This window comes from Molossus molossus, unplaced genomic scaffold, assembly GCF_014108415.1.
Source record: "Molossus molossus isolate mMolMol1 unplaced genomic scaffold, mMolMol1.p scaffold_m16_p_14, whole genome shotgun sequence".
In the NCBI taxonomy this organism is placed as follows: Eukaryota; Metazoa; Chordata; class Mammalia; order Chiroptera; family Molossidae; genus Molossus; species Molossus molossus.
The window spans coordinates 12141693-12165195 of record NW_023425349.1 but is presented as its reverse complement, the minus strand read 5'-3'; the positions used below and the strand labels follow the sequence as shown (position 1 = coordinate 12165195).

General features: G+C 45.0%; 1 protein-coding gene across 1 annotated transcript; it reads right to left on the bottom strand.

Annotated features, from left to right (window-relative positions):
* Positions 1 to 7882: 7882 nt before the first annotated feature.
* NDUFA8 (NADH:ubiquinone oxidoreductase subunit A8) lies at positions 7883 to 23345 on the bottom strand. The gene is made up of 4 exons (XM_036261136.1): positions 23197 to 23345; positions 16237 to 16400; positions 12750 to 12915; positions 7883 to 8200 (listed from the first exon to the last, which is right to left on the bottom strand). The coding sequence occupies exons 1-4, from the start codon at positions 23245 to 23247 to the stop codon at positions 8063 to 8065; spliced, it is 519 nt and encodes a 172-aa protein (XP_036117029.1). The 5' UTR covers positions 23248 to 23345; the 3' UTR covers positions 7883 to 8062.
* Positions 23346 to 23503: the final 158 nt, after the last annotated feature.

The window sequence follows — 23503 nt, the reverse complement described above, 5'->3', positions numbered from 1 at the left end:
AGTCAGATGGAATTGGGTTTAAATCCCAGTTCTGCCATTTTTGGGCTGTGTGACCTGGGACAGTTTCTGAGCTCCGATTTCTTCGGAAACAAAGCAAAATAGGAATAACAAGAATACCTATTTTGTGACATCATTATGAGGAATAAGTGGGCCAATAAATATCAAACATTTGGCACAGCGCCCGGCAAAGAGTAGGCACCGAGTACGTGTCAGCTGTGCTTACTGCTGTTCCCACGATGGCCTCCTCCTTTCACACCTCTGCCGCGGTTCCCCTGCCGACAAGTCCCTTCCCGCCTACCGTCCACACATCCAGTTCTGCACAGTTTGCTACTATCTGGTTGCAGCCGCTCGGGCAGTCCAGGGTAGGAAATCGGAAGTCAAAGCTCAGTCCTTGTTTTGCTACTGTCTGAGCCCAGCCCTTCTGTGAGCCTCAATTTCCCATCTGCAAAGTAAAAGGAATTCATTGGTCTCTAAGGTCCTCCCAATTCTGATGCCCTGTGAGTTAGTCCAGTCCCCCGCTAGATTCCTGGCTCTGGATGTGCCACCAAGTGGGAGGCCAGACCCAGCATCCCCGGTTCACCCGCAGGCTGGAATCCTCCCCAGAGAGGAGACCTGCCCACTGGTTTGAGCTGTTTCCAGGCTTGGGAGCTGGGTGGGTGCTTTTGTTGGGGACACGGCCTTTTCATTAGCTTCACTGTCGGCCAATTAGCCCAAAGCTGACTCCCAGGGAACGCTGTGCGGGGCCCTGCCTTCCCAGGGCGCTGTGTCCATCAGCCCTCCTCCCGTTTCTCTGGAAAACCTGGGCTCTGCTGCCTGTCCAGCCTGTCAATCAACCCCACTGCGGGGTGCACCCGTCAACTTGAGGGGTCACATTTACTGCACATCTCCGTGGTGCCAGGCACTGTACGATCATCTTGTTACCAAATCAACAGAAACACACTGTTGTTACCCTCGTTTCTCAGAGGAGGAACTAACCTCAGAGAAGTGAAGTATTTCTCCAGCCCTGCGGAGGACTGAACCACCATTAGTCACCAGACAGAGCAGCCATTTGGACCCTGCTTGCCAAGTAAGTGGAAAGCTGTGTGGCCTTGGGCAAGTCACTACTCTCTCCATTTTCTCTCCTGCCCCTCTTCCTACCCCCATTTCCAGTTGTTCCGTTCACCAACTCCAAACCAACAGCTCGGCCTGGAGTGAAGTCATGACCCCAGGTTGTGGAGGTAATCAGGTCTCAGTTTTAATTCTGGTTCTGCCAGAGATAAAGTACACATAGTTCCTGTCTTTGAGATGCTCAAGTCAAGAGAGGTAGACCTGTGGACAGATAATCCCTGTGTAATTTAACAACAAGGGAGCCACATCACACAGACATCCCTATGTCAACAGAAAGACACCCCAGGCTTCCCACTGGCTGCCCAGGACCACATCATCTGACTCTGTTGCAACTCATTCAACTGCTCTGCTACGACCAATGGCTATTTAGGTTGTTCCCCCGTGTGTCCATTTTTACAAGCAACGTGAAATGAACATCCTTGTACATACCTTAACATTCTTGAATCAGCACCTCTGTAGTATGCATTTTTACAGGTGCTGAATGGTACACACACCTTATATTTTGACAGATGCAGAAAATTGGCCTCCAAACACAATGTATCGGTTTATACTCCTTCCAGCAGGGTAAGAGAATACCCATTTCCCCATATCTGGATCAATACTTGATATTCTCAACCTTTTATGTTTTTCCTGAACTAATAAAATGGCATCTCATTGTGGCTTTAGTTTGCATTGTTCTGACAACTAGTGAGGTTAAACATCTTTTCATATGTTTGTTGGCCATTCTCTTCTGCAAATGGCCTGTTCAGAGCCGTTGCAGTTGTTTCTATAAAGATGTCTTCTCCCAACCACTCTCTGACTCAGTTCATCTCGCTCCTGCCTGTTTGGCTTTGGATTCAGCTCCCCTCCAGTACTCTAAGTGCTGCCGTCTGACCCCACGGAGGAACCTTCCCACTCCACACCGCCCTGCGGCCTCAGCCACCTGAACCTACAAGGGCTGAGGGCTTCAGACTGGACTTGGCCCAATCAGGAGGCCGTTCAGTTAGCGGTGATCTCCAAAGGGTTTCTGTCCTTTGACTTTTAAGATCAAAGTCTTCATAATAGTCCTCTGAACAAACTCAGGCTCAAATAACAAGAAAGTTACACGAAATGATTTCTAATGAAGGAGATGGATGACAAAATCCCTGACCCTCTTCCATGTCATGTCTTTGAATGTCAGTGTGGGTGATTTTTTTCTTACATTAAGGGCCAGAAAGGTTCTTCTCATTTTAATGAGATTTCCAAAATGAACTGCCCAGGGGATTCGATCTACCTCAAGAAGATCCTTAAAACTCTACCATCTCCCCCAATAAGTTGGCTAGTAGAGAAACAATGTTTCGTATAATCTTTGGCATGCAAAAGAGCCTGGACACCATCTTGGTCCAATACTTCATTTTACAGCTAAATTCAGTGGCTCAGAGGGGGAAATGTTTTGCCAAGGTCACCTAACAAGGTCAGAGATGGAGCCAGAAACAGGACCCCAGCCCCCTTCTCCAGCGGTACCTGCTGCCCATCACTCTGATGCGGAAGAAGGGCTGCTCAAGAATTTTCTTGAAAGTTCTTCGGTGTGAGTTCACCACAGGGAACCTCAGACCCTTGGGAACAAACCCAGCAGCACAAAGGTGCTGCACATTCAACAATCTAAACAAATGAAAAATAAAGCCTGTGCATCGCGCCACGGCCACGTCACGTGACACCTCGTTTCGGATGCAGGTGAAAGAAACATCCCTATCATTTTCTTTTCAGCCCCAACTCCTCGAGCAGAGGAGCAGAGTTGATTAAAGTGAGGCTTCCAGAAAGGGCACGTCTGCTTGGTTTGCATTCAACCCTCAAATTAAAGGAGCAGCGCAATTATACCTCTCACGACCATGGCCGAAGCTGGCCTTTTCTGCATCCTGTCTTCAGTTCACAGGCGGCATTTTCACTGAGACCATGACGGGGATTTGGGGGTTCTTTTTGAAAGAAATAGAAACTAAAAAGAAATCTCGGAGGGTTCCTTTTCCCCCAGCAGTACTAATCATTTCAGGGGAAACCCGCACCTCGGGGGGCGTCGAGGGACCTTGAACTGCATCTCGAGAGAAGGCTTCACCAAGAAGAGGTGGGGAGACCTTCTGGGCAGAGGACATAGCGGGAAGAAAGGCGAGCTGTCGGGAAGGGCCCAGGGGAGAGGTCAGTTTGGATCGAGGGGGGGGGCAGGCGGGGGACAGGCGGGAGACGAAGCGCAGGGCTCTGAGGGAGACTCTGGCGAGACTGACGGTCACGCTGAGCAGTGTGGACTTCACCCAGCACGCTGTAGAGACGCTGGGTAGGAAATGTCCCCGTCAAATTAAAGAAGAGGTAAGTGAGCGACAACTGCACTGGGCTTGTACTCACAAAACCCCACTGCAGCCAGGCTTTCTGAAGCTCCGAGCCATATCCTGCCTCGGGGGTTTGCTCCTGCTGTTCCCTCAGCCGGGGACACTCTTCCTTGAACTGGCTGGCTCCTCTTCACCCTTCGGGAGGAAGTCAGACACCACTTCCTCTTCCTGAACACGTCCTCCCTCATCGCCCTGGCTTTCATATCAGTCTTCTGTAGAACTCCCACAACCTGAAATCATCTTGTTTCTGTATTTGCCTAGTTATTACCTCCACCGCGGGCCTGGAGGCCCCCCGGGAGCGGCCTGTCTTTCTTGTTCGTCGCCCATGCCCAGCACGCTAACTAGCACCCAACAGGCTGCAAAGTATTTGCCCAGTGAGCTACTGACTTAATCAATGGATTGCCAGGGTTCTAGCTACAATGATATCCCTTTTTTCTCCCACTGAAAAAAGACTTTTTGAATATAAATGAGCAAGAGTCTTATTATTTATTACAAAATCTGTATGTCCAGGCCACACCACGGACCTATTAAACCGGAATACCCGGGGGTGGAACCAGACATCAGTATACAAAGGTCTCCAGGTCATTGCAGCCTGCATCCAAGGCTGAGATTCAGTGACTTCGAAGGACAAGAGTGTGGCCATGGGAACCAGACGACCTCCGTGTTTTCCCCAGACAGACCACCTCTCAGATATGAAGCCTGGGGCTTCTTTCTGTACCTCTTCCTAATCTCTTGAATCTGTTCTAACTTATTTTTGCAAAGTAAATAAATTTGCAAATGTTAATATGTTATTAAAACAGATTACATGGGACACAAATTACAAATGATCAAAACACACAAAGACATCACAACCCGAAACTGAGGCTTCCTATGCGGTGGAGGCAGCTGGTGCTTTTTAAAACCCGAGCATATCATGGTCCATGTCGGGGCATAAGAATACATCTTTTATTATACCCTGAGCGTTTCCGTTAGGATTTGATACTTACACAGATGGAAGTTTAATCTCAAAGAATTCCTCCTATTTCTACATAATTTGTTGTTTTGTGGCAAGGAGAGGGTTTGAATGTTAGATTAGCCTGCTGTCTGGTTGATCATTTCCTGGATATCTGTCATGTGCCGGGCACTAAAATATAGAAAAAATAAATAAGGTAGAAATCCAGATCTCATAGTACTGAGACCCAATGCCATGACTGGCGTCACTCAAATAGGCCGCTATAACAATTGCTATCATTTTCTTAACACTGTACTGTGCATTTCATGGGGATAACTCATTAAATCCTCAAAGCCACCCCAAGGAGTAGGGACTATAATTGTTCCCCATTTCACAGATGGGGAAAATGAAGTACAGGAAGGTTAAGGGACTTGCCTAGGATCACACAGCTGTTCAGTGACAGAGTCTGCATTCAGATCCAGACAGCCAAGTCCAGAGCCCCTGTGCTCAACTCTCCCGCGATATCGTGTCACAGGAACAAGGGGCAGGAAAGACCACCTCTGGCTGTAGGAAGGGGGTCTTCCCGGGGAAGACAGAACTAGTGCCTTGAGAGATGGGTAGACTTTCAAAAGGCAGAGATGAGAAACGGATCGTTTCCTGGCAAGGGGAGGGCAGCGTTAGTGAAGATTTGGAATTTGGACAGCAGTCTTGAGAAATGACATTTGGGAGACTGTAGGGTACGTGACAAGGAGAAGATAATGGTGGGGGAAATGAGCTAGGCAGAGGCCAGATTATGGAGCATCCGTATGCCAGTAAGGATTTGGGCTTCAGTTAACAGCCATCCGGGAGCCACTGAAGGTCTCTGAGCAGTAGAGGCACCCGGAGGACGCAGGGAGGGCGAGATGAAGGTAAGAGACGACATCGGAAGTAGCATTAATAATCCAGGCAAGGGGACAAAAACAGGCCAGGACAGTGACAGAGATAAAAGAGGAAGTCCCAGTGTGAGAGATAATAGTGGGAGCTCACCAGAACTTGCTACCGGAGTGAGCAGGAGTCAAAGGTGCGTCTCATGTTTTGGACTGGAAGGATGGAGACACCATTAGCTCAGATAGGGAAGACAGGAACAGGCTTGGCTGAGGAAAGGGGGCAGATAAAGTTCCTTTGGGAATGTAAAGAATCGGTCTCATTATTCTCGAGCAGGAAGATTTTCCTATTATCTGGAGACCTGCTCAGGGATCCTTCACACTAACTGCTTCCAAATTGTTCTGTGACCTTTCACCTACTGAGACTGCAAGATGCATTTGTTGTGAGAGATTTTATGAATTTTATCTGCACTTAGACTCTTCAGTCCTAGAAGGCTATGATGTGGTATAACTCTATCAAGAATACAGGAAAGCCAAAAGCGAGTTTCTTTGTTCAAGGAATTCAAAGCAAGGTGGGGAGGGTGGCAGCGGGGGAGGCAAGAACTGCTGTCCAACTTGGGCAAAAGTTAAAACATCCTAGAATTGAATTTGAAGACATTAACAGTTCAGGACGTGTTGCTCTGATTCCGAAGAGGCGAACTAACACCCCGGAGTGCCCAGGACTGCACACTGGAGCAGGATAATCACACACAGGTCCTGCACTCAGAAAGACAGCAGGGTCTATCCCTGTGTTACCCGAACATTAGCACCCACAAACAGCAACATTAGCACCCACAAACAGCAGGTCCTACTCCAGACCCGCTGAATCAGAATCTTAACATTCCTAAGACCTCCAGGTGATTTATGAGCAGTGGCATATATTAACAGTATGGGCTTTGGAATCAGATCAATCTGGGTTGAAATCTCAGCACAGCCACTTTGACTTCTGACCTGCTTCACATAAAATCAGTCTGTGGCCCGACACACCTTGGTTTTGCCTTAGAATAACCTGGGGAGCTTTCAAAAATGCCATGCCCCAGCCACATGGCAGACAAATTCAGTCAGAATCTCTAGGGGTGGGATCCAGACATCAGGAACCACAGGTCTCCAGGTGCTTGCAGCCTGCACCCAAGGCTGGAAGCCACTGATGACTCTGAAGGACTGGAGTGTGGCCATTGGAACCAGACATTTGCATCCCATGTGAGACTGGAGCTTCTTAACCTCTCCCTTAAATCTAGTGCCTTCATCTGTGAAATGGGCATGACATATAATAGAATCTCTTTCCAAGGGCCCTGAGCATTGAAGGCACACCATGCAAGTCCCAGCTTCCTTTGCAGAAGGAGCCTAGGACGCAACACGTTGCTTGAGGTACCACGTAAATGCGAACCTGCAGCCATGTTCATCCTTTCCCATCAGAGGTGACTTCTAATTAGTTGGCCACGAAGAGGCTAATGGATGTTGTCGTAGCTGTTTTATAAATGTAAGAACCTGTTACTTTTCTTTAGTCAGTTGGAGAATGAAGCAGAGGCAGCCGGCAAGGAACGTTTGCAGAACAGGTGGAAGTAAGGGTCACCCCAAATGATCACAACTGTGGGCTCTAACAGGATGGGGGCAGGGGGAAACAGACCATGCAATGCTTTCTTTACTGTCCTAACACTTTGGGGATCAGGCCCTGCACCTCATCTGCCCAGGGCATCACAGCACTCTCTCCGCTTAGAAGTATCGAGAAGGGGAGTAGGAAAGACCTTTGGAAAGACTCGTGCAAAGACTTCACATTTTTTAACTCTGCACATTGGAAACCAACGCCCAGGGAGTTGAAATGACTTATGCAGGGTCATATGCAATTTCAGGCCACAGCCAGGTGTAAAGTGACCCAGTCAGATGTAGAGGAAATAGCCTAGTAGTGAAAAAGAAACCGAATGAAAGGGAAAATAAAGACATAATAGGGCTTTGAACCAGGGCTTTATAAATACGTGTGGCTTTAACCTGCCCAGGAGGTAGATAAGCATGTTCCCTTCAGTTTGTCCTCAAATTCAACCTCTTGCAAGAGGTTAAGGAACACACCCAAGGTTGGAATTGACACTCAGACCTCCCGACTTCCTGGCTTTGGAGCTGGGAGCTCAGCCTCCACCTCCCTGGTCTATCAGGAAAAACATCTGGGTTATAATGCTTGAGGATGGGATATCAAGGGGAAGTGGTGGAAGTTTGGTTCTTTAAGAAACTCTGAGCAAGACAGCCTAGGACCCAGCCAGGAGGCCCCTCCCAAGGCCTGAGTCACAGGCTCAAACGTTTCTTTACTTCTCCTACCCTGGACACTTCCCTTGTATGACCTTTAGGAAAACCTGTTTCAGAGGTTAGATGGGAAACAGAGTTGAGACTCCAAAATGTGTGAACAGACACACACATACCCCCCCCCCCCCCCAGGAGCTGTCTCAGGTAACAGAGCCTTTCCTCTAGGCATTTCTCCATGGTCTAAGCCGGCTCCCCTGCCCCTGGTCATACTTCAAGCAAAGAGAGAGGAACAGGCAGGACCACAAGAAGAAAACGCAAAGGGAAATCATCTTTAAAGGCCAAAAGGTTACATAAAACATAATAAAATACAACTGTTTCCTTTAAATTTTTTAATGGCCAGGAAATGGTATAGAATAACTGCCAAGTCACATAAATTAACTTTCTGTTAATGTCTGTGGATCCTGGAAAGAAATCTCTCAGTGGATGCAAACTGCACGTGAGTTTTCATCCATCGTTGTCCGGGCACATGACTGGGCGTGGGCCATGGACCCAGCTCACAAGGTCCAGAAGAAAAGGCGGCTGCCATGTTTGGCGGGCTTCAGGTCTCCTTCCACCTCAGCGTTGGGCTCTGGCCTTGGTCTCGAGTGATAGGGATTCTCCGGCAAAGGTCGATTTGTTTTCACTTTGGTGACCTGCGAGGGGTGCAGAGGGAAGCAGCAAAGGTGAAGTCAGGCGGGGGGGTCTGTGGCCACAGACGCGCCTCCCACTGTTTCCTCTCTGCTTCTCTGCCCCAACTACTCCTTTGCCCCAACCCAGCAAATCATTTACTCATTCAACCCTTGAGGAAACAGTGAAGACAGCTCACTTTGTGACATTCCACGTGGCAGAAGTTAGAGACACAGAAGAGAACAAGATATATACTGTTATCAAGGGGCTCAGTCCAGTGAGGGAGACAGACAAGGAAATCAGCCAAGACTTCCTAACTGTATGACTGTAACTGAGACACAAACCAGGTGCGAGGGAGCAAGGACTTGGCACACCTACCCGTCCTGAGGGCTAGGGGCCTGGAATATTTCTGAGGGGGCAACGTTTAGCTGACTCCTGAAGGATGACCAGGAGCCAGCAGGAGGATTAGGAAGCGTCTGCGTAAACAAACAGTACACACAAAGGCAGAGAGACGTGTCTTCAGAATGGCCGAAGCGAAGGCTGCACAGAAAGGGGAGGGAGATGGAGCACCTACCTAACCACCACCCAGTGCTGTCAGAAACAATGCTGGTACATTGGTCCATCTCCTCACACCCTGAGGTCATTCTGCAGAGTTCACTGGGGCACCTAGCTCATACTTAGAGCTAGATCTGCATGCTCCAGAGCCTGTCCTTTTCAGTAACACAGGACACTGGCAGGCAGAGGCCAGATGATGAAGGGTACGCTACACAAAGGCGTTTGAATTTTAACCCGACGGTAAGCTGAAGCAGGGAAGGAACTCAATCACATCTGCAGGCTGAAAATATAGAAGCTAACTGGACAGTGGCAAAACTGGAAGTGGAACACTGACCCCACAGGCCAGACCAGAGGGTGGAGCACTGAACAGGGCAACAGGGAGAGAGATGGAAGGTGTTTACACCCACATTATTCCCAGATGGCCACAAAAACCTCCACTGGAAACCCAGCAGAAACTGTTTTCATTTTAAAGATGAGGAAACAGCCCTGCCCGATTTGGCTCCGCGGTTAGAGCGTCGGCCTGCGGTCAAGAGAGCCCCGGGTTCGGTTCCCACTAGGGGCATGTATCTCGGTTGCAGTTTGTCCCCGGCCCTGGTTGGGTTGTGCGGGTGGCAGCCACTCGATGTGTCCCTTTCATGTCGATGTTTCTATCTCTCTCTCTCCCTCCCACTCTATCTGAACAAAAAATGTCCTCGGGTGAGGATAAAAATAAATAAATAAATAAAAATAAAGATGAGGAAACAGCCCTGCCCAATTTGGCTCCGCGGTTAGAGCGTCGGCCTGCGGTCGAGAGAGCCCCAGGTTCGGTTCCCACTAGGGGCATGTATCTCGGTTGCAGTTTGTCCCCGGCCCTGGTTGGGTTGTGCGGGTGGCAACCACTCGATGTGTCCCTTTCATGTCGATGTTTCTCTCTCTCTCTCCCTCCCACTCTATCTGAACAAAAAATGTCCTCGGGTGAGGATAAAAATAAATAAATAAATAAATAAATAAATAAATAAAAATAAAGATGAGGAAACAGGCACATAGAGGACACAGGCCATAGTTTTAACGGTCTGGTTATCTAGTAGTCTGAACTCTAAGTCACTCCATGTAATATGACCAGATTAGTCTTCCTATATGTATAAATTAAAAAAAAAATCTATCATGAACAGAGCTTTCATGCACACAATTAATAATTATTATTATAACCACCCTACAAGGCAACATTATCTCTAATTCACAGATGAGGCTGACTTGCCTAAGATAAGGTGCGTGGCAAATGTCAGAGCTGGTGCCAGAACCCAAGTCTTCTGACTACAAGTCTTTTGTTTGTTTTTAAAACAGTGTTCTCATCTCTGTGCTGTCATTAGAGACACTGATGGTTTCTTTGCTGCTGGACAGAGCAATTCCAAATGCCTCCAGCTGGCATCTGAAGCTCCTTGGAGGAATTCAAGATATCTCTGAAGTAAACTGAGAACAATCTTTCTCAAACCAAAATAAAAGGACCCTTTAAAAGATAAATTATTGTGGAAAGAACAATAACACAACTTCCTCTTCTGCACCATACTCAAAAGAAAAAAGGAGCAGACACAAGTGGTTAAATGAATTTCTAGGTAAATGACCTTGGGCAGCCTACTTAACCTTCAATTTCTCATCTCTTAAATGGGGCTACCAGCTCACAGAGTTATTAGGATAATATACATAAAGCACCTGATGTATATATAGCAGGTGCTCCATAAGTCATTTTCAATGTTAGTATTATCAGGATGATGGAATCCCAGGTGAGAGCAATTCTGATTAGAAAAGTCAGAAACTTCAAAGGACATAACGTGAGCCAAGACTAGACGACTGGGTAGGAATTCACTAAGGGAACAGGAAGGGCAGGGCACTCCAGAGGAAACAGCATGCACAAGTGAATGAAGCTAAAAGTCAGGCTTTGTCCAGCTGATTATCAGCTTTCTAGAAAGAGACTGGATACTGATTTTAGTATAACTAAACCTGATAATCCTCTTTAAGAATTACACTTTTGAAAAGAGTTAAAACAATACTTTTTTAGGTTTTTAAAAATGTTACCACAAAGACTCAGGAATATGCTTTCTTAACAGCATGATTTGTTAATTCTCCTTTCATGAAAGATAGAAATGAGAAAAGGTAGTTTTCATTATTAAATATGTAATGTTCACCAGTTTCCAACTTAAAACGATCAACTATTAAAAATAATTTGTTCAGTGCAGCAAAAGAAGGTATCTGAAGTAAAATAATCACGCCAGATACTAAAAACAAAAACAAATCGCTGCCCTGGCCAGTGTGGCACAGTGGTTGGAGCGTCAGCCAGAGGGTTATGGGTTTGATTCCCAGTCAAGGGCATGTACCTGAGTTGCAGGTTTGATCCCCGCCCTGCTCAAGGAACACGTGGAAGGCAACCAATCAACATGTCTCTCTCACACTGATGTTTCTTTCTCTCTCTCGCCCCCCTCCCTCCCTTCCACTCTCTCTAAAAACGGAGGAAAAAAAATCCTCAGGTGAGGATTAATAAAGAAACAAACTGCTAAGCCATCCATCTACTTATGACACCAAGATTAAGACCCAACTATCACCAGACACTATATACCGCAGAAGCAAAGAGCAGTAAGTGTGGACCTGTGTGCTTGGCATTCGGCTGGAGAATCACACAGGCTCTCTAGCTTATTCCTCACAGAAAAGGAGGGATTAACGCGGTTCTGTTTCATAGACCTAGTACAATAGAAAATCTTAAGCAATTTGCTCAGGATCCTATAGATTTAAGTAGCGGGACCAAGATTCAAATCTACTATCTGTCTCCATTCAAAACCTGAGTTCTTCCTCCATGCCTTGGTATACATGCTGTCCCAGAGGGAGCAGAGGGTGATGTGGCTCAAGAAGCAGAGATGGGTCAGATCAGAAAGGGCCTTTTATGCCAGAACATGGAGAGGACGCTTTATCTGGCAAGCAACAGGGAGCCCCTAAAAGGTTTTTAAAGAGAAAGTGACATTTGATTTATTTTCCATATAGATCATGCCTATCACAAAGAAGGAATTATTTCCTAAATTCTTCCATTTCAGAGGATGCACTGTCTTCTAAAATCCGATTTGACCACCTCCCCTCCCAGAAATTCAGGTAGCCCAGGTTAGGAACTCCTGTCCAAGAAGTGGGAACAGTGAGAAGATTCGAAATTCTTCCAGGAGATGCTGGTCTCCAGGAACTGATGACTGCAGAGAGGGAGAAAGAGTGGGCAGTGATGAAAAAGAATTCCAGTTCTGATATTTCAACAGATGCTGGCATCGCAATTGAGATAGGAAATAGAGGAGAAGGAGTAGGAAAACATACTTTTTAAACTATATGTACTTTTTTGCCCTGGCTGGTTTGGCTCAGCGGTTAGAGCGTCGGCCTGCGGTCCAGGGAGACCCGGGTTCGGTTCCCGCAAAGGGCACGTACCTTGGTTGCAGTTTGTCCCCGACCCTGGTTGGCTCACACGGGAGGCAGCCACTTGATGAGTCCCTTTCACATCGATGTTTCTCTCTCTCTCTCTCTCTCGCTCTCTCTCTCTCTCTCTCTCTCTCCTCCTCTCTCTCCCTCCCACTCTATCTGAACAAAAAATGGAAAAATGTCCTTGGATGAGGATAAAAAATAAACAATAAACTCTATGTACTTTTTTTGCCTTAGGTATGTTCCTGAAAATTCTGGCACAACCCTGATCCTATTTCCCCACTGAATTCCACAATAACCTCAATGTTTTCAACTGATGGTGTGTCCCCTAACACTTCATTTATCCTCATCTACTCCCTTCTGTTCTTCAATTAGCTAATTACCCACAAACAAATCTGCACATGCTGCAAGATCTATTTAAAGGAGTATCTGTTAAACTCCCTTCGGGACCATGTATAATCACTCCCTAATTACCCTGTTAGGTAAATTTGGATTTCTCACATTATATCTGTACTCACAGAGGACCCTTTTCTGACCATCTTCTGCCTTCATCCGCCCCTTAGTGAGAGTGAGCCACCAGCAGGACACCGTGTTTACCTTGGACAGCTCTCCCAGGTCAGGTCGCACCCAGCCCAGCTTGTCCAGCACACACTCGTCAAACTTTGCCTGCTGTTTGCGACAGCGACGAAATAACTGCAGGCCAGAATAATCTATGCAGGTCCAGTACTCTGTAAAAGGTTCTGCACAGTGACGCTTTATCTGCCTGGAAAAGAGAGCTAGGTTAGGGGGATCTCTTTGCAAAACAATGAACAACAGAAACATGGGAAAAAAAGAGGTACAGACCTCCTCACTGACAGCCTATTTATTCTTTAGATCCAATTCTAAAGACGATCAGCTCAGCAAGTTTAGAAGAGAGGGAAGCATCCTCAGAGATGGGCACGCTGACAGAAGTCAGAGGGGACAGATAATGGCAAAGGAGACAGAATTATGAGCAAACACTCAAACCACCAAGCAGAGGATCCTGGGAGCATTCAGTATAGAGGTAAATTGCCCTAAACTCCTCAAAAGCTCAAGGTCCTCATTCTATTAAGCATGGAACAAAAACAGAGACCACTGCTGTCAGTAATAAAATTAAGTTATATTTGGTGCTCTCTGTTAGGAAGCAAGGTAGCACATGAATTAATTTTGTGACCACCAAAACAGTAACTTCTGTGTATAAAAGGGATATGCCTCTGTACCTCGGTTGCAGTTTGTCCCCGGCCCTGGTTGGTCATGTGGGTGGCAGCCACTCGATGTGTCCCTTTCACATCGATGTTTCCCTCTCTCTCTCCCACTCTATCTGTACAAAAAATGGAAAAATGTCCTCGGGTGAGGATAAAATAAATAAATAAATAAAAGGGATATGCCTCAATTATTTTGCAGAATTCCCCTTCTCTCACCATTCAACCTTCATAATCAAATAAATGCAAACTAAAGCAAGAATAAAATATCATGATTTTATGTAAAAGCTGTATTTGAGGCCATGGAAGAAATACAGAATACCTCCTGTCCCCAAAGGAGTAATTTTGAACCACTTGCTTATCATATTCCCAAGAATCTAGCTACACTCAACACAGAAATCTTTTTTACCACAGCTCAGAAAGAACCTCAGAGACGGTCTACGGAAATATATAGTGAAAAATCTGCTTGGCATTCCTGCTTGGTTCCATTGTTACCAGTTTCTTATGTACCCTTCCAGGTATTGAGTATAGCCTTGGGGGTGGCTGGGGTGCAACAGGAAGGAAGAAGGACTATTAAAGCTCTAGGGAATTCTGAACTACCTCTAGCCCCACTGGGCTGGATTCCCATGGTGTACAAAAGTACACCCACCTAACCTCTACTTGTGAATCACTCTGGGAGTGAGCTACCGTTTCCAATGGGACTTCTGTAGAAGAAGGCCTGCAAACCACTACTCTGGTCTTAGTCCCTGCTCTGGGCCCTGTCACCCTGGCACTCAACCCAACAGTTATCTACCAGTGCCTACAACAGGCAACTTCCACAGTAGTCATTTACCAGTGCCTACAACGGGCGACTTCCACAGTAGTCATCTACCATTGCCTACAACGGGCGACTTCCACAGCAGTCATCTACCAGTGCCTACAACGGGCGACTTCCACAGCAGTCATCTACCAGTGCCTACAACGGGCGACTTCCACAGCAGTCATCTACCAGTGCCTACAACGGGCGACTTCCACAGTAGTCATCTACCAGTGCCTACAACGGGCGACTTCCACAGTAGTCATCTACCAGTGCCTACAACGGGCGACTTCCACAGTGAAACTCCTCTCATGGAGGCAGTTAGGCACCTCAGAACTTGTAAAATGCAAACATTTCCCACTTAAATGTGCTACCTCTGGGCCAAAGAAGATGCTTTGCCAAAGTTCTCTAAGAAAATAAAAAATCTGGAAGCATTTGAGATCTTGCTTCCCGGCAATGTCGTCAGTTTTGGCTCAAATAAACTCTTATTTAAAAAAATAAAAAAAGAAAAGAAAAAATTTTAAAATAAACCATGTTAGCAAGCAAAACAATACAAATTCAAGCGAGAACACCATTTTGGACCTATCAAATATTTAAATAGTATGTAATACTGGTAACGTACAGTGCTGAGAATGTAAAAATATTCAAAGCCTTTTATAAAATAATCTCACTGCTAGGAAACGTATGCCAAGGAATTAATTAAAAAATGAAAAACATTTACCCACAAAGGTAATCACTACAGATTTATCCAAAACAGTCAAAGATGGAATCAACAATGTTTAATAACTGGAAACAGTCAGGTACATTAGGGTTGGTTTATCCACCGATAGAATATTATATAGCCAGTAAAAATGATGGACACAAAGACACTACAGCAACTTGAAGGAATGTTCCCAACAGTTTCAAGTAAAAAATAAATTGTAAAATGTAGACACACTATGATTTTAACCACAAAAATATCTTTGCATGTGGACAAAGACAGCAGGAACAAAAAAGAAAACCAGCTATTATGTGTCAAAATTTAATTTTTTCCTCTAACGTCATTATAGCAGACATCTGTGGGTTTTGCCTAGCCAGCAGTTATTCCCCATTCTTCTGTAACATCCTTCTAATTTTCTTTGGGAAACAACCCCTCCCTATCTCTCAATAATGTGGTTTAGATGAATCTAAGTCTACTCCCACTTCAGGCCTGACCAATCACAGCATTTTATCTCCTGCAACACAACTGATTCAAAAATATGCACATGAAGTCAACGAGCCAGGCCAATCAGACTCAGTCCAGGGACTTCTACTCATATTACTGGAAAATTGGTACTCTTTGCCTACATCTGCTAAGCAAGTGGCATAGCAGCTTGGAGTGGCTGGTGCCCATTTTTGCTATCGCATGGAAATAGTCTCTTTGGAAATGAGTCTGACAGAGAAAAGCAGAACTAAGAGATGGTGGGGGGAGAGAAAAAATACATCAAGTTGTTGTGCCATTATTTAAGTCCTTGAATCTAGCCCTGCCTGATGCCAGTCCTATTTCTGGACTGAACAGTTGTATGAGCCAATTCCCTGAGTTAAGTTCCTATCCCTTTTAGTAGAGAGCTGATTACTATGGCTGTTAAAACATTTCTGCAATTACAATTTGGATTTTTTACTTTTATTACGCACAGTGGCCTACCAAAAACTTGACTCTGAACACACTTTTCTAACCATGATAATTGTGTGTTCTCTAGTGATGCTAATGATAACAGTCTAGTGATACCTGCAAGCAAGCACTGAGCTGAGTTGTTTTTATGTGCCCTTTCAAATTTTTTTTGTAATAATCCTGTATAAGACAGGAATTATTCTCAATTTGGAAACTGAGATTCATGAAGATTAAAAAACTTGCCAAATAATAAAAACAAATAACAAAAATGTCTATCAGCTATTGTGTGCTTACTTTGATCTCTCTGATTCCAAAGCCTTGCTTTGCCTACTAACATTAGTCACTAAAGTGATCCTTCCCTTTAATCAGCTGGCTGCTCACTGAGATCCATATATACCTTGATGATTCAACCACAGGCACAGATGTGAAGATTTTTACCTGAAGAACTCTAGAGCACACTGGTTGACAAGCTTGCCTTCCTCTAGACACCGCCGGGGGTCTTTCTCTTCCCAGCGGCATAGCATGAACTCCTTGTTGGGTTTGTCACACTGAGCGCCATAGTGATGGGCCGCAGCTTTAAGCACAGCAGAACTGACTTTCACCTGGGGAAAGGAGCAATGAAAGAAAAACCACAGATTTGTGACCAGGATGTCAATTCCTCAGCTCACCTCATGCTTCAAAACAGAGGGGACACAAAGACAGGTGTTCTGACTGCCAAAAAAAGCAAAGTCGAGGGCATTGCCATGACCCCGGATGATCTGCAGTGCTTCGGGGATCACCAGGCGCTTTCACTCCCATGGCTTTCTACCCCTTCACCACCATCTCATTAGGCTGCTGCTGCCATCCCCATGTAGACATATGAAATGGCAGCCCTGCCCTGGCCGATTTGGCTCAGTGGTTAGGGCGTCGGCCCGCGGACCAGAGAGTCCTGGGGTTCAGTTCCCACTAAGGGCACGTACCTCGGTTGCAGTTTGTCCCTGGCCACGGTTGGGGTCATGTGGGTGGCAACCAGTCGATGTGTCTCTCTCACTTCGATGTTTCTCCCTCTCTCTCTTCACCCCTCTCTCCCTCCCGCTCTATCTGAAGATAAATGTAAAAAATGTCCTCGGGTGAGGATGGAAAAAAAAAGAAATGGCAGCCCTAACAGAATCGTTAGGTCTTTGTGACAGAAGTGGGGGTCCGAAGGAAGATGGGGGCCCTGGAATGTAATGGGAGAAACCAACTCTGGGGAGCTTTAATGAGTTTCCTCTCCAGGAATAAAAGCATAGAATATCAGAATATATGAGAATATTAAGCAATATCTATCTAATATTACAATAGTAAATATATCTCTTAGTAGAAAGATATATAAAATTCCCAGAAGACTGCAGAATAACAGATGAGAGACTGGAAGGGATCAGTACAAGCATGTAGTCCAGCAAGTTATTACTACTAATAAAAGTACTAAAATGTGTGAATTGTAAAAAGTCACGCAAGGTAGCCATCCCGACAACTATGTCAGGATCACTTGCATTCCAGTATACTTTCTGGAGGAACACAGAGTAGTCTACTTGGCTCACAGGAACTGCACAGCCTGGGCCTCTCTACCAGCTGCTGCAGCAATGGTCCTGCTGGCCTTTTCTGTACCTTTTCCTGGGCCAATACCACAATGTTGTAATTACTGTAACTTATCAGAACACTTTGTTGTCTGGGAGGACTATCCTTCCCATTATTCTTCCTTTTCAAAATTGTCTTGGCTATTCTTCAGATGAACACTACCCCCCCTCCTCCCCCAAAATTGCACTAAGTTTAGTAATATATTATATTAAATGGGAACTGTCACTTTTACATTATTGGGCGTCTGTTCAAATGTATCTCCTCAGAGTCTTTCTTTAATCATCTTACATAAGCTTGCATCAGTGGTTACCCTATGTCTGACTGCTCGAGTGTAAGGTCCAAGAGGGTAGAGATTTGTTCAACAAAGATGTCAAACGATAATGAAAACAACATTTATGTACTATGGTTCACCAAGCACCCACAACAGTGTCTAGTACAAGTAACTGTTGATACTGAGGATACAATAGTTACAAAAGAGTTAAGAATACATGAATTATGCCCTCTCATCCAGAATGCAGTATGTCTCTCCATTTATTCAGGTCATTTTTATGTCCTTTAGTTAAAATTAACTTCCTTCATATAGGAACCCTACATATTTCTTGTTTATTCCTCGGTATTTTAACATTTTTGATACTATAGCTAAATAGGATACTTTCTTCCATTAGATTTTCAAATTGGTTACTGCTTATTTATACATTGTATCTTCTCTCTAGCTATATCTTACTGAACTTCTGTCAGTTCTGATACAAAACTCAAGAATTAATGGAAAACCTTCCATTTACAAATAAAAACTGCTTCCTTTCCTTTCTGACATTTATCCTTTCTTCTTCTTTCTCCTATCTTATTGGTCTAATCAAAACCTCCAGGACAGCACAGATGGAACAGCAATGATGACAGGCATCCATGCCTTTTTCTTAACCTTAAAGCACAGTTTGAAATGACATTTGCTCTTGATGTATGGGATGTGGTTGTTTAGATTTTCCTCATTAAGAAAGTTTCTTGCCCAGCTGGCTTGGCCCACTGGTTGAGCGTTGACCCTTGCACCAAGAGGTTGCCTGTTCGATTCCCAGTCAAGGCACATGCCCAGGTTGTGGGACCAATCCCCAGTGGGGGGCATGCAGAAGGCAGCCAGTCGATGTTCTCTCTCACTGATGTTTCTCTCTCTCTCTCCCTAAAATCAATAAAGAAAAAAAATTTTTTTTAAAAAGAAAGTTTCTTTCTAATACTAATTAGTTTTGTTTTACTGTTGTTTTCTCAGGAAAGACAGAACATGTTCAGGTTTCCTTTTCATTAATCTATAAGTGTAATGTAGAGCATTAATAAATTTTCTAAAACTGACCCATTATATCTAGAATAAAATCTAGCCTGCCATAGTGTATTATGCTTTAAGATAACACTGGATTTTATTTGTAAACATTTTATTAAGGATTTTTATAAATTTCACCAAGCTTAACTTATTACTAAATTAAAAGGCAAAGAAAGATGAACACAGTAATTCATCTACACACTATAGGAAGAGAAGAATAAAGTTATGACTATGTCTACTAATATTACAAGTGTTGTAAGTGAAATTTGTCATGACTGCTAATATATTTGTTTAAAATCTGTAAAATTCTGTATTACAGGGTTTTTTTTTGTTGTTGTTTTAAATCCTCACCCGAGGATATTTTCCCATTTATCTTCAGAGTGTGAGGGAGAAAGAGAGACAGACAGAAAGAAAGAAGAGAGAAAAACATTGACATGATAGAGACACATCGACTGGTTGCCTCCCCCAAGACCCCAACCAGGGCCAGGGACTGAACTGCAACCGAGGTACATGCCCTTGACTGCAACTGAACCCGTGTTTGGTCTGCAGGCTGACGCTCTAGCCACTGAGCCAAACCGGTTAGGGCAGTTTTTTATAATATGAGTTTATTTAGGTTAATTAAGTGGTACACACTTGTTTGCTATATTACCTACAAAGAACTGGGAGAATAAAAATCAAGACACAAACTTTTTTAAAGCTTAATATATTTTTAAAATTAAGTTAGCTATATTTACTTCCTTGTCAAATGCCTTAAAATATCTTTAAATGACTGATTTAATAACTCAAACGCCTTCATAGATATCATGTCCCAAAAGATTATGGCATTCTTTGCTTTACTTTCCTACAAATGTCAAGGTCTTACCAAAATCTAGGTACACCCATGTTGCTAAGCATGTAAAATATGCTGTCACAGGGAAATAAAGCATGAGAATCACACACTGAATCTATTCTGAGGAAAGAGACGTGTTCAAGATGACACCACAGCTCAGTGGCAACCACAGAAGTGGAATCCAGAGACTGTGACCTCCAACTGGCCTCTTCCCATTATATCGCCATCACTGAGCTGGCACTGAACTTCAGAATGTCATCATCTCCCCTCACCTGCTTCTTCACTGAGACTGATGAATTCCAACAGAAGCAACACCCTTTCACAGCTGCACACCGTCAATACCCTCTCAAACTCATTCAGTTCCCTTTGTCTCAAGGACACAGAATTGCAATGTCCTTCCTCATTTATCCTCACAACAGCCTCACTGCACAGCAGGCTTACATCAGTCTACAGGTGTGGAAAGGGAGGCAAAAAATACGTCTTACAATCTACACCCAATCTTCTAGTCCTGTTTTCACTTCCTTAAACCATGTCTGCCTCTTTTTATAGTGCTTCATTTGTACTATGCCTTATATTTTACTTAATTTATGTAAACTGAGGGATAATAGTACCTATTTGATAGAATTGTTATGATTAATATAGTACTTTTACTGAAAACTGTCAATGTACAAGGACTTTCCAGCTCAAAGGTTCTGACTCCTTTCTCCATAGGATGTAGCCTGTTTCCAAAGTCAATGAGGTCCAAACTATGTTTAACTTGCCTCTCAAACCTGCTCCTTCTGGCTTCCTCAGTCCCAATGCCAGGTTGCAAATCTAACACTGATTCCCCAACCCTTCCTGCTCTGATACCTAAGCTGTGGCTAAGTCTGATCAATTCTAGACAAATCTGTTCTTTTCTCTCTGTAAGTATAGTTGGGGTTGTTAATATCTTCCTCAACTATTTCAACAGCCACCAAGACCAGTCTCCCTGTTTTTCTTCTTCTCTCTCTTCAATCCATTCTTCACAAAGCTGTTGGAGTGATCTTCCTAAAAGACAATTCTTATTTTACTCTGTTACTGAAACAAATTAGCAACAAAACCCTGGAAGGATTCGGGTTTAACAGAAGCATAAAGCTTAAACTTGCTATGGGGTATCCAAAGCCTTCTGGATCCAAACTATCTTTCCAGCCCTCTACCCATGATACTTCAAAAAGGGACTTCTTGCTGTTCTCTCAGAACATTGAACTCCCTAGTCCCAGGACCCATTTTTGGTCCTCTGCCTTTTCCCATCTCTTTACCTTTGCTCCGATCCTACCCTTGCTTTGAAAGCTCTTCGCTCCATTTCTGTCTATAATTCTTATGTTATGCCCAAGAAGTGCTTTCTCTGTCCCCTTTAGAGCTGCAGGGAATTATACAGCTGGAATCACTTCATCTTACAAATAAAATAAGTGTGTCTGCAAATGCTGAAAGTGACTAATCAAGGTAACTGAGCAGTTAGGCCTAGAATTTAACTACAACTTCAAATCCTACTCTCTTTTCTTAAACCATGCCTGCCCCTCTCCCATAGCATTAAATTATACTTAGTCTTCTATTTTAGTTACTTGTGTGATTATCTGTTTCTCAATGTAATTGTGTGAGGCCTAAAGGCAAATTTATTCCAGATATAGAATAGTTGCAGAAGGTAAAACCTCAGTTGTTTGTTGAGCCAAATTAAAGTTCCAATGAAAAATACAGCCAGTTGAGAGTAAGTCAGCTTCACAGCGGGGGCAAGAAACAAAAGCCTGACTTGTGGCCAGCACTGACCCCTCACCTTTCGATAAATGTCACTTTATGGTAAAGCCCCTGAACACAACTAAAAATTTCTTCATCTGAGGAAAATAAGAGCTGCCCTTCTGATATGCCGGGCATATCAGATTAAATGAAGTAATGCAACTAAAACACTTAACACAGTGCCTGGAATATAATTTCTGGCACATACATTTTTTTTTTAAATCCTCATTTGAGAATATTTTTCTATTTATCTTCAGATAGAGTGGGAAGGAAGGTGGGGGCGGAGAGGGAGGGAGAGAGAGAGAAAGAAACATCGATGTGAGAGGGACACATCGACTGGTTGCCTTCTGCAGGACCCCGACCAGGGCTGGGGAAGAATGGCAACTGAGGCACATGCCCTTGACCAGAATTGAACCTGAGACTCATTGGTCCACAGGTGACGCTCTAACTGCTGAGCCAAACCAGCCAGGGCTCTGGCACATACATTTCAGTCTTGCTCCCCGTTTCCTCTGATGTAGCGTGATCTTTCTTCTATCCAATCCTGCCACTCCTGTGCCTTCAAACCTTCCACCTCTCCCCATCAGCTCTCTTATATAAATCCAAACTTATCTGGCCATTGTGGCTCAGTGGTTGAGTGTGGACCCACGCACCAAGAGGTCACCAGTTGGGTTCTCAGTCAGGACACATGCCCAGGTTATGGGCCGGGTCTCCAACAGGGGGCATATAGGAGGCGGCCAGTCGATGTTCTCTCTCATCAATATTTCTATCTCTCTCCCCTTCTCACTTCCTCCCTGTCTAAAATCAATAAAGGAAAAAAAATTAAAAAAAAAAAATCCAAACTTGACCTTGTGGAAGTTGCTACCCAGTCCCGTCTCAGCCCGGGTACCTCTCCCAGCTCAGCAACTGCTGCTTCCCACCAAATCTAGAGGCACGTCAAACAGCACTTGTCTCCCTGAACAGAAAAGGTTCTGCTAAGGTTTCTCACCCTTTTGAGCTTTTGCCTAAAACACAGCAATTTAAAAGCATGGCTTTTTAGATCAGAGTTCGTTAGACTCACATTCCAGCTCTACCACTCACTAGCCATGTGACCTTGGACAAATCACTTCTCTCAGAACCTGTTCCTTATTTACAACATGGAGAGACCAATTTTACCCTTCCTTGGTGTTGCTGGAAGGATTCCGTGAATTAATGCATGTAAATCCCGCCTGACCTCTAGAAAAGGCTTGCTCGTGTTTGCAATACTTATTATTATACTGTTTTCACTTTTCATGGTACAAACTACCCTGTACTGTAATTGCCTCTTTGTACGTCTGTTTTCCTGTTAGATACAAACTCAGGGACATCATCTCTTATTTTCCAGTGTATGTTCACATGGCAATTATTCAAATGGTATCTCTTGAATAACTGAATGCCCTAACTGTCCTATTACCAAACACCTTCCCAAGGCTGTTAGCAACTTCCGTCTCCAACACCATCATCTCCGTTTTCTGCGGCTTCCTATCTCCCTAAATGCACTCTGCACCAAAGATGCTACTTCAAGGGGACTCTCTCTCCCTTGACTGTGAGCACAGCACCCGGAGTTGTAGACTTACTTCGCGGGGAGGTTTGAGTGTTAAGTGACATAAAGTAAGTAAAGTGATCCTGCTTGGTACTTAATAAAAAGTACCACTAGCACTCACGTACGGAAGCAGGTCGCTGTGGGGGAGGGGAGAGTTCTCGAATCACTGCAGGCTGGAGTGGGGTGGGTGATTCCCGGAGCTGAGGAAGGGGCGTCAGGGGGGTTGATCTGTTTGTGTTGGGGTATATGGGGTAGGGGAGGTCCGGGGCCCAAAGTCCGCTGGGTCGAAGCAGGACTGGGCCCAGGCCCGGGAAACTTCAGCCCTATGCCCCGCTTGCCTGTCCTCCGGATGAGCCTCACCTCCTGCACTTTCAGATCCTCCACAGTGGGCAGCTCCACTATACCCGGCATGATGTCAGTAGCCCCGACTCGGACGAGGCAGCCGCAGCCGCGTCGCCCGTCTCCTTGAACTCCCCTTTCGACCGCCGAGGGCCACCTAGCACCTGCGCATGCGCGACGGGCGGCACGCAAGCGCACTGCTCTGCCCATCCGCGAGCCACAGAGCGTGCGCAATGCCTGGAAGTTGTGCGGCCGCGTCGGCTCCGCCCACCCCTCCTGGTTGTCATGGTGAGGCGGGAAACACTGAGACTCCGGCGTCCCACTGGCT

Excerpts from the sequence above, each read along its gene's own strand:
- NDUFA8 (XM_036261136.1), bottom strand. The coding sequence starts at position 23,247 with ATGCCGGGTATAGTGGAGCTGCCCACTGTGGAGGATCTGAAAGTGCAG. Across the intron at positions 16,401-23,196 it reads AGGATCTGAAAGTGCAGGAG|GTGAAAGTCAGTTCTGCTGT; the intron begins GTGAGGCTCATC and ends TCCTTTCCCCAG. Across the intron at positions 12,916-16,236 it reads TGTGCTCTAGAGTTCTTCAG|GCAGATAAAGCGTCACTGTG; the intron begins GTAAAAATCTTC and ends TCTCTTTTCCAG.